This window comes from Etheostoma spectabile, chromosome 1 (genome assembly GCF_008692095.1).
Source record: "Etheostoma spectabile isolate EspeVRDwgs_2016 chromosome 1, UIUC_Espe_1.0, whole genome shotgun sequence".
Classification (NCBI taxonomy): domain Eukaryota; kingdom Metazoa; phylum Chordata; class Actinopteri; order Perciformes; family Percidae; genus Etheostoma; species Etheostoma spectabile.
The window spans coordinates 8,813,455-8,825,937 of record NC_045733.1 but is presented as its reverse complement, the minus strand read 5'-3'; the positions used below and the strand labels follow the sequence as shown (position 1 = coordinate 8,825,937).

Here is a 12,483-nt window from a genome sequence, read left to right as displayed (position 1 = left end):
TCCTTCTTGACCTTGGAAACAGCAGTTGACAAAACAATCTCCACTCAAGGGATGTGTTGTATATGTTGCTGCTGATTTAACTTATGATTTATGTTAATGTTCTATGAGAGCCTCCTTTAAAAAAAACAGTGCCTTCAGTGATAACTGGCACTTTCGCTGAAATTACTTTATAGCAGAATTTGTGATTAAGTTGGCGTTTAGAGTTCAGTGTTGTAGTTCCACTTTCTTACTACTTTTTTTGTAGTTTTGGCCATCACTTATGTCAGTAATAATATAATTTAATCATCAAATTAGTTGCTGATTATCTGGGAACATTGGTAAAAATATAAAATATATATGTCCTCTTGGGTGAGAAACAAACGCATTCAGACAATCATGCCAGTTCAGAGGTTAGCCAAACTTATTTGGAAAATAAAACAAAACCTGTTGTTAACATCTATCACTATTTACTGACTAGCCTCAATTACAAATGTTCAATGTTTTTTTTTTTTAATTGACAGCAATGATGCCAAGGCCATAAACATAATTTTTAATTAACCGGAATTACCCGTTTAAAGTAATTTTGCACTGCGCCTGGGTAGCTCACCTGCTTGAGCATGCACCCCATGCACAGAGGCTCAGTCCTTGTCCTAGCGGCTGTGGATTCGGTTCCAACCTGTGGCCCTTTGCTGCATGTCATCCTCCTTCTCTCTCCCACTTTCCTGACTTAATCTGTCCTATCAATAAAGGCAGTACATGCCAAAAAATAAATAAATCTTAAAATAATTTTTCATGAGGTGTTTACATTTCTTTGTCTACCATTTACTGTAAACAATACACTGTGTCTGTTCCAGAGGAGAAAGTGAGAAAAGAAAGCCTACACACTTCAATTCAGTTCAATTGAGCAAAGTCCTCTGAGAAGTGTTTCCTCCTCACAAGTCTTTCATCACTCAGAAAGTACTGTCTCCATCCCACTCAGCTCGCCCACCTGTAGAGCATCACAGTTAGTTATTGCCATACAGTAACTGCGCTAACTGAAACCTACAGTAATAATCACTGTGGAGTGAGACACTGGGAGGGGAGGGGATGTGCGCCTTTTCAGCGAGATTCAGTAATTAGCTGTGAAGGAACACAGAGTGCTGTGGGTGCTACGAGAATATGGCAAGGATGAGTATGAGCAGTGTGTAATTATGTGGGTCTCATGGTGTGTCTAAGGAATTCACAGTGGTGGTGCTTAATGATAATACTCATTCTGGGCAGTTTTGCTATAGGCATCTATATATTACACAACCCTCATTTCATGCTGAAAATACCCATCCAGCACTTTTAAGCCACTTGTGCTGCTTTAGGAAAAGCCATGGCAGTATATGCCGACTTTATTTTATACTGAGAAAAAAGGAAGCAGGGAAATGGCATTGAACATCACAGTATATATACATCAAACCCTCTCAACCGTCTCATGTGATAGGGGTTGGGGGAGAATGGGTGGGGTTCGTGTCAGCATCATATGGTTCTTATCAGGATTTACTTTGACACTGCTTTCATTTTTTGAGATGCTCACAGAGCCGCTGGTGTGAAGGTGTCTTTGCCTCTGTGTCAACAACCATCCACACATTTGCAGAGGTGTGCTTTTTTTGTTTAAAGGATAAGGTTGGTCGATAGTGCTTTTTTTGTGGATCTATAAACAAATTCCATAAAGACCAAATCAAGCTATGTTTGTCTGTCTCTCAATATGTTGACTTCCACAGCCAACAGTGAATGTGGATCTCAGCACTAAGCCCATTCAATCTCACAAAAGACGCAAATCTTTAGAAATTGGTCATGTATATATGCTTTCATTTTGTGTTTTAAAGGCTAAATAATTTCATAAAACAAAGGGGAACCAAGCGGACAAATGTATAGAAATTTTGCTTAAACAACAGTAAATGGATTTTTTTGGAGGACTATTTTTCAGATGCGGATTGAAACACATTGAGCTATTGAGTATTTACAGCAGCTTTCAAATTGACTCAAAATAGACTACAGTGCCCATGTTTATTGTAATAAATGTAAGTCAGTGCAACATGTGGCTAATTTCTTTTGCTTTTGGACAACAATGGAGGTTGATCAAGACAGACAATATTTGTTGGAAGAATCAATTCAATGAGTTTCTTGATGACAAAAAATACATAAAATTAATAACATGAAATGAACGCAGAGAGGGCACGTCAGTATCCATATATGTAGGCTACCTAACTTTGAGCATACATTTAAAGTGTTGTTCAGACCTGGCCATGTTTTGGGCTCTGAGAGAATCTGCACCTATTGTATGTGGAATGTTTGGGTATCAGAAAAAGAAATTAGAGAGGAGGATTTAAGAATTGAATAAGATGGGAGGACTCTGGAAAAAAGAAAGAGCACCCATTGCAGAAAACGGGGAAAAGCAATTTAGGCCAGCTGTTGGGTGGAGGATTGCATAATGAAAAGTGATCATATTTAGCATGGAGAATAAGGCTGAGCACCGCCATCAGAAATATGTGGGAGAATACTGAATTGGAAATTACATTTCTGGAACTGCTCCTTGAGTAATGCCTCTAGCTCTCCCCCATCACATAGCATTTTTTTAACTGGATTTCTCTCTCTCCCTCAAGGCCATGCCACCATCAGTCAGAGGGTCTGTCTACCAACAGATAATCTCCTCTCATCTTGACACAGCCAGACAGCAGCCATGACCTAACATTATGCTAGTTTGCCATTTAGGAGTTAATAATGTCGAAGTGCAGATTTAGTGCCCCCCTGTGGATTGGAGTCCATTATTCTTCTTTCTTATTTAATCTGTGTGAGAACATGCTTTGAATGTGGCCAATTTGACCTATTGGTCTAATGATACAACAAGTTTAATGATAATACATTTTGTATACACTTATACGTTCCGCTGTCAATTAGTTAAGTACATGGTTAAAACTAATACTCATAAATGCATCACCCCTGCAATACCTTATAAGAGTTTTTGTTGACTGTTTTCGAGGTGCTGACAAAACAATCTCCACTCACTTGTTTTAAGCTTTCAACTGTATCGCACAGCCCTCATAAAGAAATTCTTCAGTTGCTATAGAACTTTAGATTTTAGGTTCAAATGTATCATTCTGAGAAACTCTAATATATATGTGTGTACATATACAGTATGTAGGCTATATATGCCACATGTGTATATATATATATATATATATATATATATATATATATATATATGTGTGTGTGTGTGTTTGTGTGTACAATAAGCAAATAACAATAAGCTAAATAAATTAACATGTGTCCAAAAAGGAGTAGGAAGAATTAAAATGCTTGTCTGGTCTTACCCTTCTTCTATACTATTCTAATCTGTCAATACCAACTCGCTGCCATAATCAATAATAATAATACCCAAGAATGTGAAAAAGAAAAACAATATCACCATTAGTATGCTTAACATCCCCCTTTTCGTGTTTCTGTACCTTGCAAAAAATGTTTTTTTATCTTTTTAAACGGTCTGATATTTTTACTTTGATTTTTACTTTTGATTTATATTTGATTTCTTCCTCTTGTGCATTCCACAAAATCACCCCACAAATTGAGACAGTATGCACACACTATAGAGTTTGGTGCAAACACAACATTGTTTCAAATAAAATGTTCTTCTTAATTTATGAATTTTTTTGTATATTGCCAGGAAGTAAATTATTTCTTGCTTTCTACATTGTGCAGTCTTAAATTCCACCAGATCCCTGAAAATCAATGCATGTGACTTTAAAAAACGATTGTGTCCCCAATATTCAACATTGTTTACTATCTTTATGGTTCTTTTTTTGTTGTATGCATAACGATTGGCGGGTGCTTTTGCAGGTGTTCCCACATACGTCCTAAACACAGTAATTCAGATACGTAAATAAAAAGCTTAAATAACTTTATCTCCTCTTCCTCCTGTGTCCTCCTTAGTTGTCTCCAGGTTCGGAGGATGACGACCACGAGGGTCAAGTGTGTGAGAAGCTGGGTCGTATTCAGTTTAGCGTTGGATACAGTTTTCAGGACTCCACCCTCACTGTCAAAGTTCTCAAGGGCCAGGATTTGCCTGCTAAGGACTTTTCCGGCACCTCTGATCCGTTTGTCAAACTCTACCTGCTGCCAGACAAGAAGCACAAACTGGAGACCAAAGTCAAGAGGAAGAATCTCAACCCCCACTGGAATGAGACCTTCCTGTTTGAAGGTTTGATGGAGGAAGCTTTCCTAAAACATTTATAATACATGAACTTAACAACATTCACAGCACATTCAGGCATTCCAAAGCTGTTCCTTTTCTATGTGCGTCACTGTGACTTATCAAGACTGTGTTGTTTCTCAGGATTCCCCTATGAGAAGGTAGTTCAGAGGACTCTATACCTGCAGGTTCTCGACTACGACCGCTTCAGCAGGAATGACCCCATTGGAGAGGTGTCCATCCCCCTCAACAAACTGGACCTAGCCAACATGCAGACTTTCTGGAAGGAGCTGAATCCATGTAGCGATGGCAGCGTGAGTAAGAAGGAAAATGGGGGGAAGGGAAGGAAGGAGGTAGAGGAGAGGGAGGAGGGGAAACAGGATGGGACAGAATTTAACGGGTGATGTCATTCCTGGCTGCCATGATGCTCTCGGGGGAAATGTGGCAGCATGCTGGAGGGAGAAGAGAGAGAAGGGAATATGGAGAGGCTGACAGGTGGAGGGAGATAACACAGACAGCCAGATGAAGAAACAGAAGTACACCATAAGCAACAGAAGGGAGAGCAATGTGAAAAGGGGATAAAAAAGTGAACAATTTGTTTGCGTGTGATTGTGATTGTGTGTGATTTCTCCAGGGGAGTCGAGGGGATCTGCTGGTGTCTCTGTGCTACAACCCCACAGCCAACACCATCACTGTGAGCATCATTAAAGCACGCAACCTCAAAGCCATGGACATTGGAGGCACTTCTGGTATACATGCTCCTTCATCTCCCATGTCTTTTTATTGTTGCTCTTCTACATCATTGCTGCTTCAAAATAAAAAATGACTACTAAAGAAAATCTATGATAGCACATAAACTAACATTGCATTAAATTGTGGTAAACAGGAATAAGATATTGTATACAAACAGCACATTTCCCTCTTGGCAGACCCCTACGTAAAAGTGTGGTTGATGCACAAGGACAAGCGTGTGGAGAAGAAGAAGACGGTGGTAATGAAGCGCTGTCTAAACCCTGTTTTCAACGAGTCCTTCCCCTTTGACGTGCCTGCTCACGTGCTGAGAGAGACCACCATAATTATCACGGTCATGGACAAGGACAGACTCAGTCGCAATGATGTCATTGGAAAGGTATCGCCTTCCCTCTTCTTCACTTCTTCTTCACTTCTTCTTTTTCTTCTTCTCTTTATCTGTGTTTTCCTGACTCTGTGACAGACCATAAGCAGCTGATCACTGAGCCAGTCTCTACTGACCTCTGCTGGAACACGCAGACCAGTCCTCTGCATAAAAAATAAATAAATGAAAAGAAAAACACTTAAAGGAGAATTCCGTTTGATTTCAACATGTAGCTCTGTTGTTGTTGTTTTTTTAATTTGTAGTGGTGTCAGTAGCGAGACAAATGAAAACTATCGGTGCAGTCTAAACCGTATTATCCTTCTGCTAGATTTTGCACCCAACAGGCTCAAACAGGGCAAGTTTTAAACTTATTTTTAGCCTCTAAACATGTTCAAAATGTCATTACCAGTGCTTAACCATGTGCAGTTATTCCTTCCAAATGGAATACAGCGAATTTGACTGCAGCAGATGTTACAGAAAGGCATAAAAGTTGTGTTAATTCAGCCAGTGCACATACCTCTGTTTATTTCCTGTTTTCCGGTGGAGTCCACACTAGTCAATTAACAACACTTTTATGCCTTTCTGTCACATATACTGCAGTCAGATTCACTGTATTATCCTGGAAGGGATAACTGCACATGGGTAGGCACTGGAAATGACATTTTGAGCATGTTTAGAGGCTAAAAACATTTTTGAAACCTGCCCTGTTTAACCCAGTTGGGTGCAAAATCTAGCAGGAGGATAACATGGTGTGGGCAGCACCAAGTGTTTTCATTTGTCTCACTACTGACAGCACTACAAATAAAAAAAAAAGCAGACCTACATGTTGAAATCAACCGGAATTCTCCTTTAATTTTAGGTATTTTATTTTAAGTTTTTATTTGGACCTACACCAAAAACAAATAAGCATGACATATTGACATATATGACATGTTAATACAATCACTCCTTAAAATGTACATTTTCCATTTTCACTATATATGTCCAAATTCCCCCAACTATAACTGACTTTAATAAATGGCACATTGCATGATTGGCCATTTGTTGTGTGTTGTTGTATTTTTTTTTTTTTTCGGTTAGTTAGGGTCTGTTATTTCCCTACCATTTCTCAATATTCCTTAGGAAAACTGTAATTTGGTGCCAACTATGGAACACATTAAGTTTGGATAGCTGTGGTCAGTTACTTGCTTTCCAAAAGAATGTCTTTGAAAGAACTGCTGCATTTTAAACTCATTTATCATTGGAAACTTAATCTGTCATATATATTCAACAAAGTCATATTTCCCATTTACAGCGGACCTTTCTGTGCACTTACTGAAAGAGTTTAGGCTATTTTAGCTCAAAAATTAAATGGAATTAATACTGTAAGTGTACTGTAAGTGGACCAATCCAACACATCTCATCTCGTCATTGTTCTTTTCAGGACAATTCTAAGGAATTTACAGACCCATCAAATACAGCATGGCCTTAGTTTCTGCTATTTTGGTTACTGATTCATCTATCATTATTCAACTTGACTCTAACCACATCAGTCCCAATCCCTTGTGACTGATTTGTTTATTTCAAACCAAATACCCACGTCTCTTAATGTACACTGGAGATACGAGTTCTAACACAATGTCTCAATGTATCATGTCTGTATAAAATACTGGAAAGACACCAATGCTCAACTTAAATTCTTCAGACCCTGTAAGAATAATCTTTCAGCTGTGTAATGCATGAATAAGCTTCTGTGCTCTCTGTCATTCATACACATCTTCAATAGTTGCCATCCCAACCATATTATCTGCCTACACACAGTAATAATATGTTGCCTGTTATAACTTGGAACTGGTCAGAGGACAAATTTCCTGTGACATGCATGGATCAGGAATTTTTTTCTACATGGGAATTACTTAAAGACTTAGTGTTTGATCTTCATTAGTGTCAGCATTAGCCTTTCTCAGAGTATTTCTGGAAATGAAATCTCTCCCTCTAATGGCTGTTTTTCTGCCCTGGATTTGAGTTAAATTCTGATTGGAGTGGCAGGCTTAGCGTTTTTTTTACTTAATACCCCCCTTTTTTTTGCCTCTTTACAAATAACATCAATCTCTGTGTGACATTATTTAGGTTACATTAACTCTCTCTTTCTCACAGATTTATCTTTCATGGAAGAGCGGCCCAGCAGAGGTAAAACACTGGAAAGACATGATGGGTCGTCCTCGTAATCCTGTGTCCCAATGGCATGCTCTCAAGGCCTGAGGACCCAACGATCAACCTGCCTACAGTATTTTCCCCTCAGACTTCAGCATCAGCCCCTGCCCTCAGCACATATCTCCCATATTTCCTAACTGCAGTGTTGGGCTGCAGCCATTGTGTGTCTTTGTTCTAAGGCCTCTTTGATATCATCTGCCCTCAGTCATCCTTAAAATTTCACCCTTGTCAAGTTCTGATTCCCGCCTGACCCTTGTCTCATCTCTTTTGTCAAAACTTAAAAATGTCTTTGATGTCTTTCCTCACTTCCTCCTTGTGACCTTTTTCAATGAGACTTTGTTTTTTCTTCAAGATTATTCTCCTTCACCTTGTCAACCATTTCCAGTGTTCAACATCAGAGCAGTACCTCTTGCCACCCCTGAATACAAACTACCAACCAAAAATGTATCAAACTAATATTCCAACAATTCTCTGTGAATGGCACTGACCTGTGCAACCCATTTATTCACCTGTATCTGGTGTTGCAGTGAGGAATCTTCCACTCTGCTCCTCGCCTCTTTGTTCAAGCCCTCTTCCGTTGTGTCACTATTCCTGCATACCTTTTTAAATTGCCTGATAAATCAGGAAAACCGACACAGGCAATGGAAGCGTGATGGCTGTATTTTAAATGGAATTGGACTCTGTCACTCAACTCATCTTTTTCACTTTTCACCTTTTCTCTGGCACCAATGTAATAATTCTTCCTTGGCTGGAACCCTTTGTTGTCTGTGCGTGCTGTGGGTGATGTGCTGTAACCCCAAATGAAGTTCTCCGACAAAAAAAGGATATGAACGTTTAACAAAGGTCCAATAGGGCAAGTGTAAAAAAAATAAATGTTCCAATTTTTTTACTTTTTTTAAAAAAAGAAATCCCAATGGACAGAAAAAAATGAGTAAAGTGATTAATGTTGTGTTTTCTTTTTTCAAAAGAACTTACAGAATCAACCTGTTCTTCCAGACACAGAAAATAAGCAAAAAGCCAGCGTGTGTGCATGTGCGCGTGTGTGCGTGTCTGTGCGTGTCAGTCTGTCTGTCTGTGTGTAAATAGGGGAGTATTTTGCACAGCTAAATAAGACTGTAGACTACAGTATAAGTATAACAAAATGTTGTAAACAGCTCTTGATAATGATAATGAAAAAAAGGTATTGTTAGAATTCGTGGTGTTGAAATTAGCTGAAGACGTGGGGAGGTCACTGATGTTAAAGGATCAGTCCACCCAAATCACAGACACATATACAATATTTTCTAACATACTCCTAGTAGTATTAAGCCAGGCAGATAGTTTCAGATGTATACTGCTGCCACCCCAAATACAAAGGAGATAAATAGGATTTTTATTGTGGTGCTCACTGCATTCAGAATGGATTTTGAAAAATTTCACTGCAGCTTGTCTCTCCAGAAACAATGTTCTGGTTAATCGGATAATCCACAAACCCCTCAATGAATGGCTTTACATTGGGACTGGGAGAAATCAGCGAAAGTTGCTGACAACAACATCTATCCTCAAAAAACATTGATTATGAAACTTCCTACATACCTCGATATCACTTGGGTTAATTGGGCAAAAAATGTTCTTGTTCTCATGACATAAAAACCTAACTCTTATGTTTTTTTTTCAACCACATCTCATAGTTTTCCTCAGCAGATGGAGTTTGCAGTTGAGTCCGAGATGACCTGGTGGTAAACAGACAGCTCAACTCCCCACTTGCACACAGTGGCATTGCACCAATGCGCACCAAGGCCAAGAAATCTGTGACGGCGCCAAAACACCCTGAGGAAAATGAAATTGTTGAAAGCTAGGACCGCACAGCACCTCACAACTGGTTAGTTTTGATACAGTGCCACTTTGTGAAAGCCAGGAGAAAGACCTTGAGATGCAATCAAAATGGAAAAGCTAGAAAGTGGACCTTTTAGTTTACATTTATTTTGCCAAACTACACCCAATAATTTGTGATTTGGGTAAACTGACAATTTATGAAGATGGGTAGTAATAATTACTATGGTTACAGATAGTAATATGTTAAGAAATCAGATGTAGCTGAAATAAATAATAAAATAAAAAACGCACTATGCCTGTCACCCACATTACAATGTGTTTATCCGCTGCATAAATGTGTGCATTAAACCGGGAATAGGCATTACAGAACACTATAAGTCTTTTCTGTTTTTCATTTTTACAGAGCACTACGAGTCCAAGGATAATATTAGACATTATTTTTAGTTTGTTTTTTGGAGGGGGGTTGATCTAACAAGTCAGTCTTACAATTGTTTGCTTCACTGCTTGAATCTGACCTCCTCCATGTCCCATATAGACATTTATGAAACAAATGAGAGTAATAATATCTGTCTTTTTACATTCCACTGTTTGTGTATGTGTGTGTGTGTGTGTGTGTGTGTGTGTGTGTGTGTGTGTGTGTGTGTGTGTCAATATTTGAACTTTAGTTAGTGTGACTGTATTTCCTGTGAGACCCTCTGTGTGTGTATATATATCTGCACTGAGTTCTATTTTGCCAGTTTAATACAGAACAACATTGTTTACTGTTTTTATTCTGTATGAAACAATCCAGATGTACAAAAAAAATATGTTTTTTTTAAAAGTTGTCACTTCTTTAAGAATCACTGCACTTGTTGACAATGATGCTGGAACAAACCTCTCTTCATAGCAGGGTTATTTTCCTCGGGTGTGGTTCTAAATGATGTGACATGAGCTGAGAGTGAAGGTCAAATGGGAAATGTCACAAACAAGCTTTACAACAGATTGTTTTCTTTGACCATTATACATCCTTTTTTTCCATTTCAGATGGAAGCAGCTTCCAACATTTTGTTCTATCCGTCCTTCTAATCCGCTTCACCAAAAAATGAAGGGTGGCACCTTAACATCGACGCTGACGTGCCCCAAAACACCCCCGTCGTGCACACATGCTTTCTGGCACAAAGTGTTCTGTGTGCCTTATAAACCCTGCCACGCCTTTGCTCTTCACCATATGTGCTCCCACTCCTAGTGTCAGGGATGGGGGGGGGAGGAAAGAAAGGTGAGACAGGAGATAATCATCACCTCTTTGCATCACTGTTAGCTACATCTCAGGTCAGAGTTTTGGAGCATCCCAAAATAACCAGGAACACAGTCATCAGTCTGTCCTGATGGCCCTGTGTGTGAAACAAGGCGTTATTTACAGTATTTACATTCCAAAAGCTTAGTGAAAGTCACTTTATTAATGCAACTTAAATATTGGTTGAATAACAGTCAGGGTTTGGTGTATTTTAGTTTTAAGAAATCGAGCTAGATTTTGTCAGTCTACACTCTTCACTGGCCAAATACCATAAACGTAGGTCGATTTTACTGGTGAAGTCTGATTTAGGGCATTCTCTTGGGGGACAGCTTGATACAAAGAGAGGTTAACCAGCAACATTTTAATTCATGAACTGTACAAATGATTGTGAAGTGTCCTGTATGAAAAAAAGAAAATCATCAGTCTTACTGGGGTTGTTGATATCTGTCTGTCCTTGGTATCACTCAGCCCCATCTTTTAGTCCCTTTTCTCTTTGTAGTTACACATCCGTGGGGTGCACAATGTTTAATATCAACCATTTATTTTTTTGAAATCTGTACAGTGTATATAAAAATATAAATGTGTATATAAAACAAAGATGCCTCTGGTATGGTTGTGATGATTCAGAAGCTTGTTTATATTATTTCTTCTAGTCATATTTGGTAATACAACAAAAAGGTTAATACCACGTGGTTTGTTCGACACAAAGACAAAGGTGGAAGAAGTATACAGATCCTAGCTTGACTTAAAGTACTATACATTATATTCATTATTTCTTTACAGGTAAAAGTCATGCAGTCAAAATACTACTTTAAAAGTATTTAAAACACAAAAGTTCTATCGCCAAAATATACTTCAAGTATTAAAAGAAGAAAGTAGTTCTGTAGAAGTTTGGCCGAGGAAATATTTTTTTTATAATTTTATATATGACATTATTAGATTATTTATACAGATGCGCTAATGTGTAAGCATTATTATTTATTCATTGTTGTAGCTGGAGGAGGAGCTAGTTTGAAAGACTTTCATTTTTGTTGTTGTTTTATTGTATATGTATTTACTCAAGTATTTTTGTCAAGTGGCTCCCAACCTAGGAGTCAGGCCCCCTCTTGAAATTCAAGTAGAAAATCTGCGTGGTTGTGAAATGATTATTCAGATTTCTGCTACACAAATCCTTATATATATTTTTTACTTTTACCCTAAGCTTTTTGTGTGAAAACCTCAAATAATGATATAAATTAAACAAATGGATTAAACACAATTAAACAAAATTCAAGAGGTTATGCAGTAACTTCGTATCCTGCTATAACCATGCAACTAAAACAATGGGGTCTTAACAAGACACTTTTTTTTTTTTTGCAAGGGTCACAGCCACAAGCCAAAAGGTTGGAAACCTGTGGTTTAATTTCAAACAATACATGATATTTTATAAGCTTATTAAATGTTTTTTTTTTTATATCGGAAATCCTAACCTGAAAAATAACCACACCTGTCAAGTAAATCTAGTGGAGTTAAAAGCCCGGTGTTACCTCTGAAATGTAGAAGAGTAGAACAATGAAATGGATATACTCAACTAAAGTAAAACTGTGATTGCGTAAAGAATTAAGTACTTAGTTACTTTCCACAGATTGATGCAACTCAACTTGGGTCCCCTCCTCTTTTCTCTCTACACCAACTCTCTTGAGTCTGTCATTCACTCGAATGACTTTTCTTATCACAGCTACGCAGATGACACCCATTTAATTCTCTCCTTTCCGGGGCCTGAAACGCAAATAGCAGCATGTATCTCGGCCTGTCTGACTGATATTTCTTTTTGGATGTTCACACACCATCTAAAACTCAACCTTGACAAGACTGAGGTATTTTTTCTTTCAGGGAAGGGCTCTCCTACCCAGGACC

The 12,483-nt window shown here is 38.3% G+C and overlaps 1 protein-coding gene across 4 annotated transcripts in view; it reads left to right on the top strand.

Annotated features, from left to right (window-relative positions):
• The window catches only part of syt7b (synaptotagmin VIIb), a 97,549-nt gene extending 86,546 nt beyond the window's left edge, over positions 1–11,003 (top strand). For all 4 annotated transcript variants that reach the window (XM_032514839.1, XM_032514830.1, XM_032514847.1 and 1 more), the window contains 5 exons: positions 3,934–4,201; positions 4,337–4,506; positions 4,827–4,941; positions 5,122–5,321; positions 7,443–11,003. In XM_032514839.1, coding sequence (XP_032370730.1) covers positions 3,934–4,201; positions 4,337–4,506; positions 4,827–4,941; positions 5,122–5,321; positions 7,443–7,547 — 858 coding nt within the window. In that variant the 3' untranslated portion in view covers positions 7,548–11,003. The remainder of the gene's footprint in view (positions 1–3,933; positions 4,202–4,336; positions 4,507–4,826; positions 4,942–5,121; positions 5,322–7,442) is intronic.
• Positions 11,004–12,483: the final 1,480 nt, after the last annotated feature.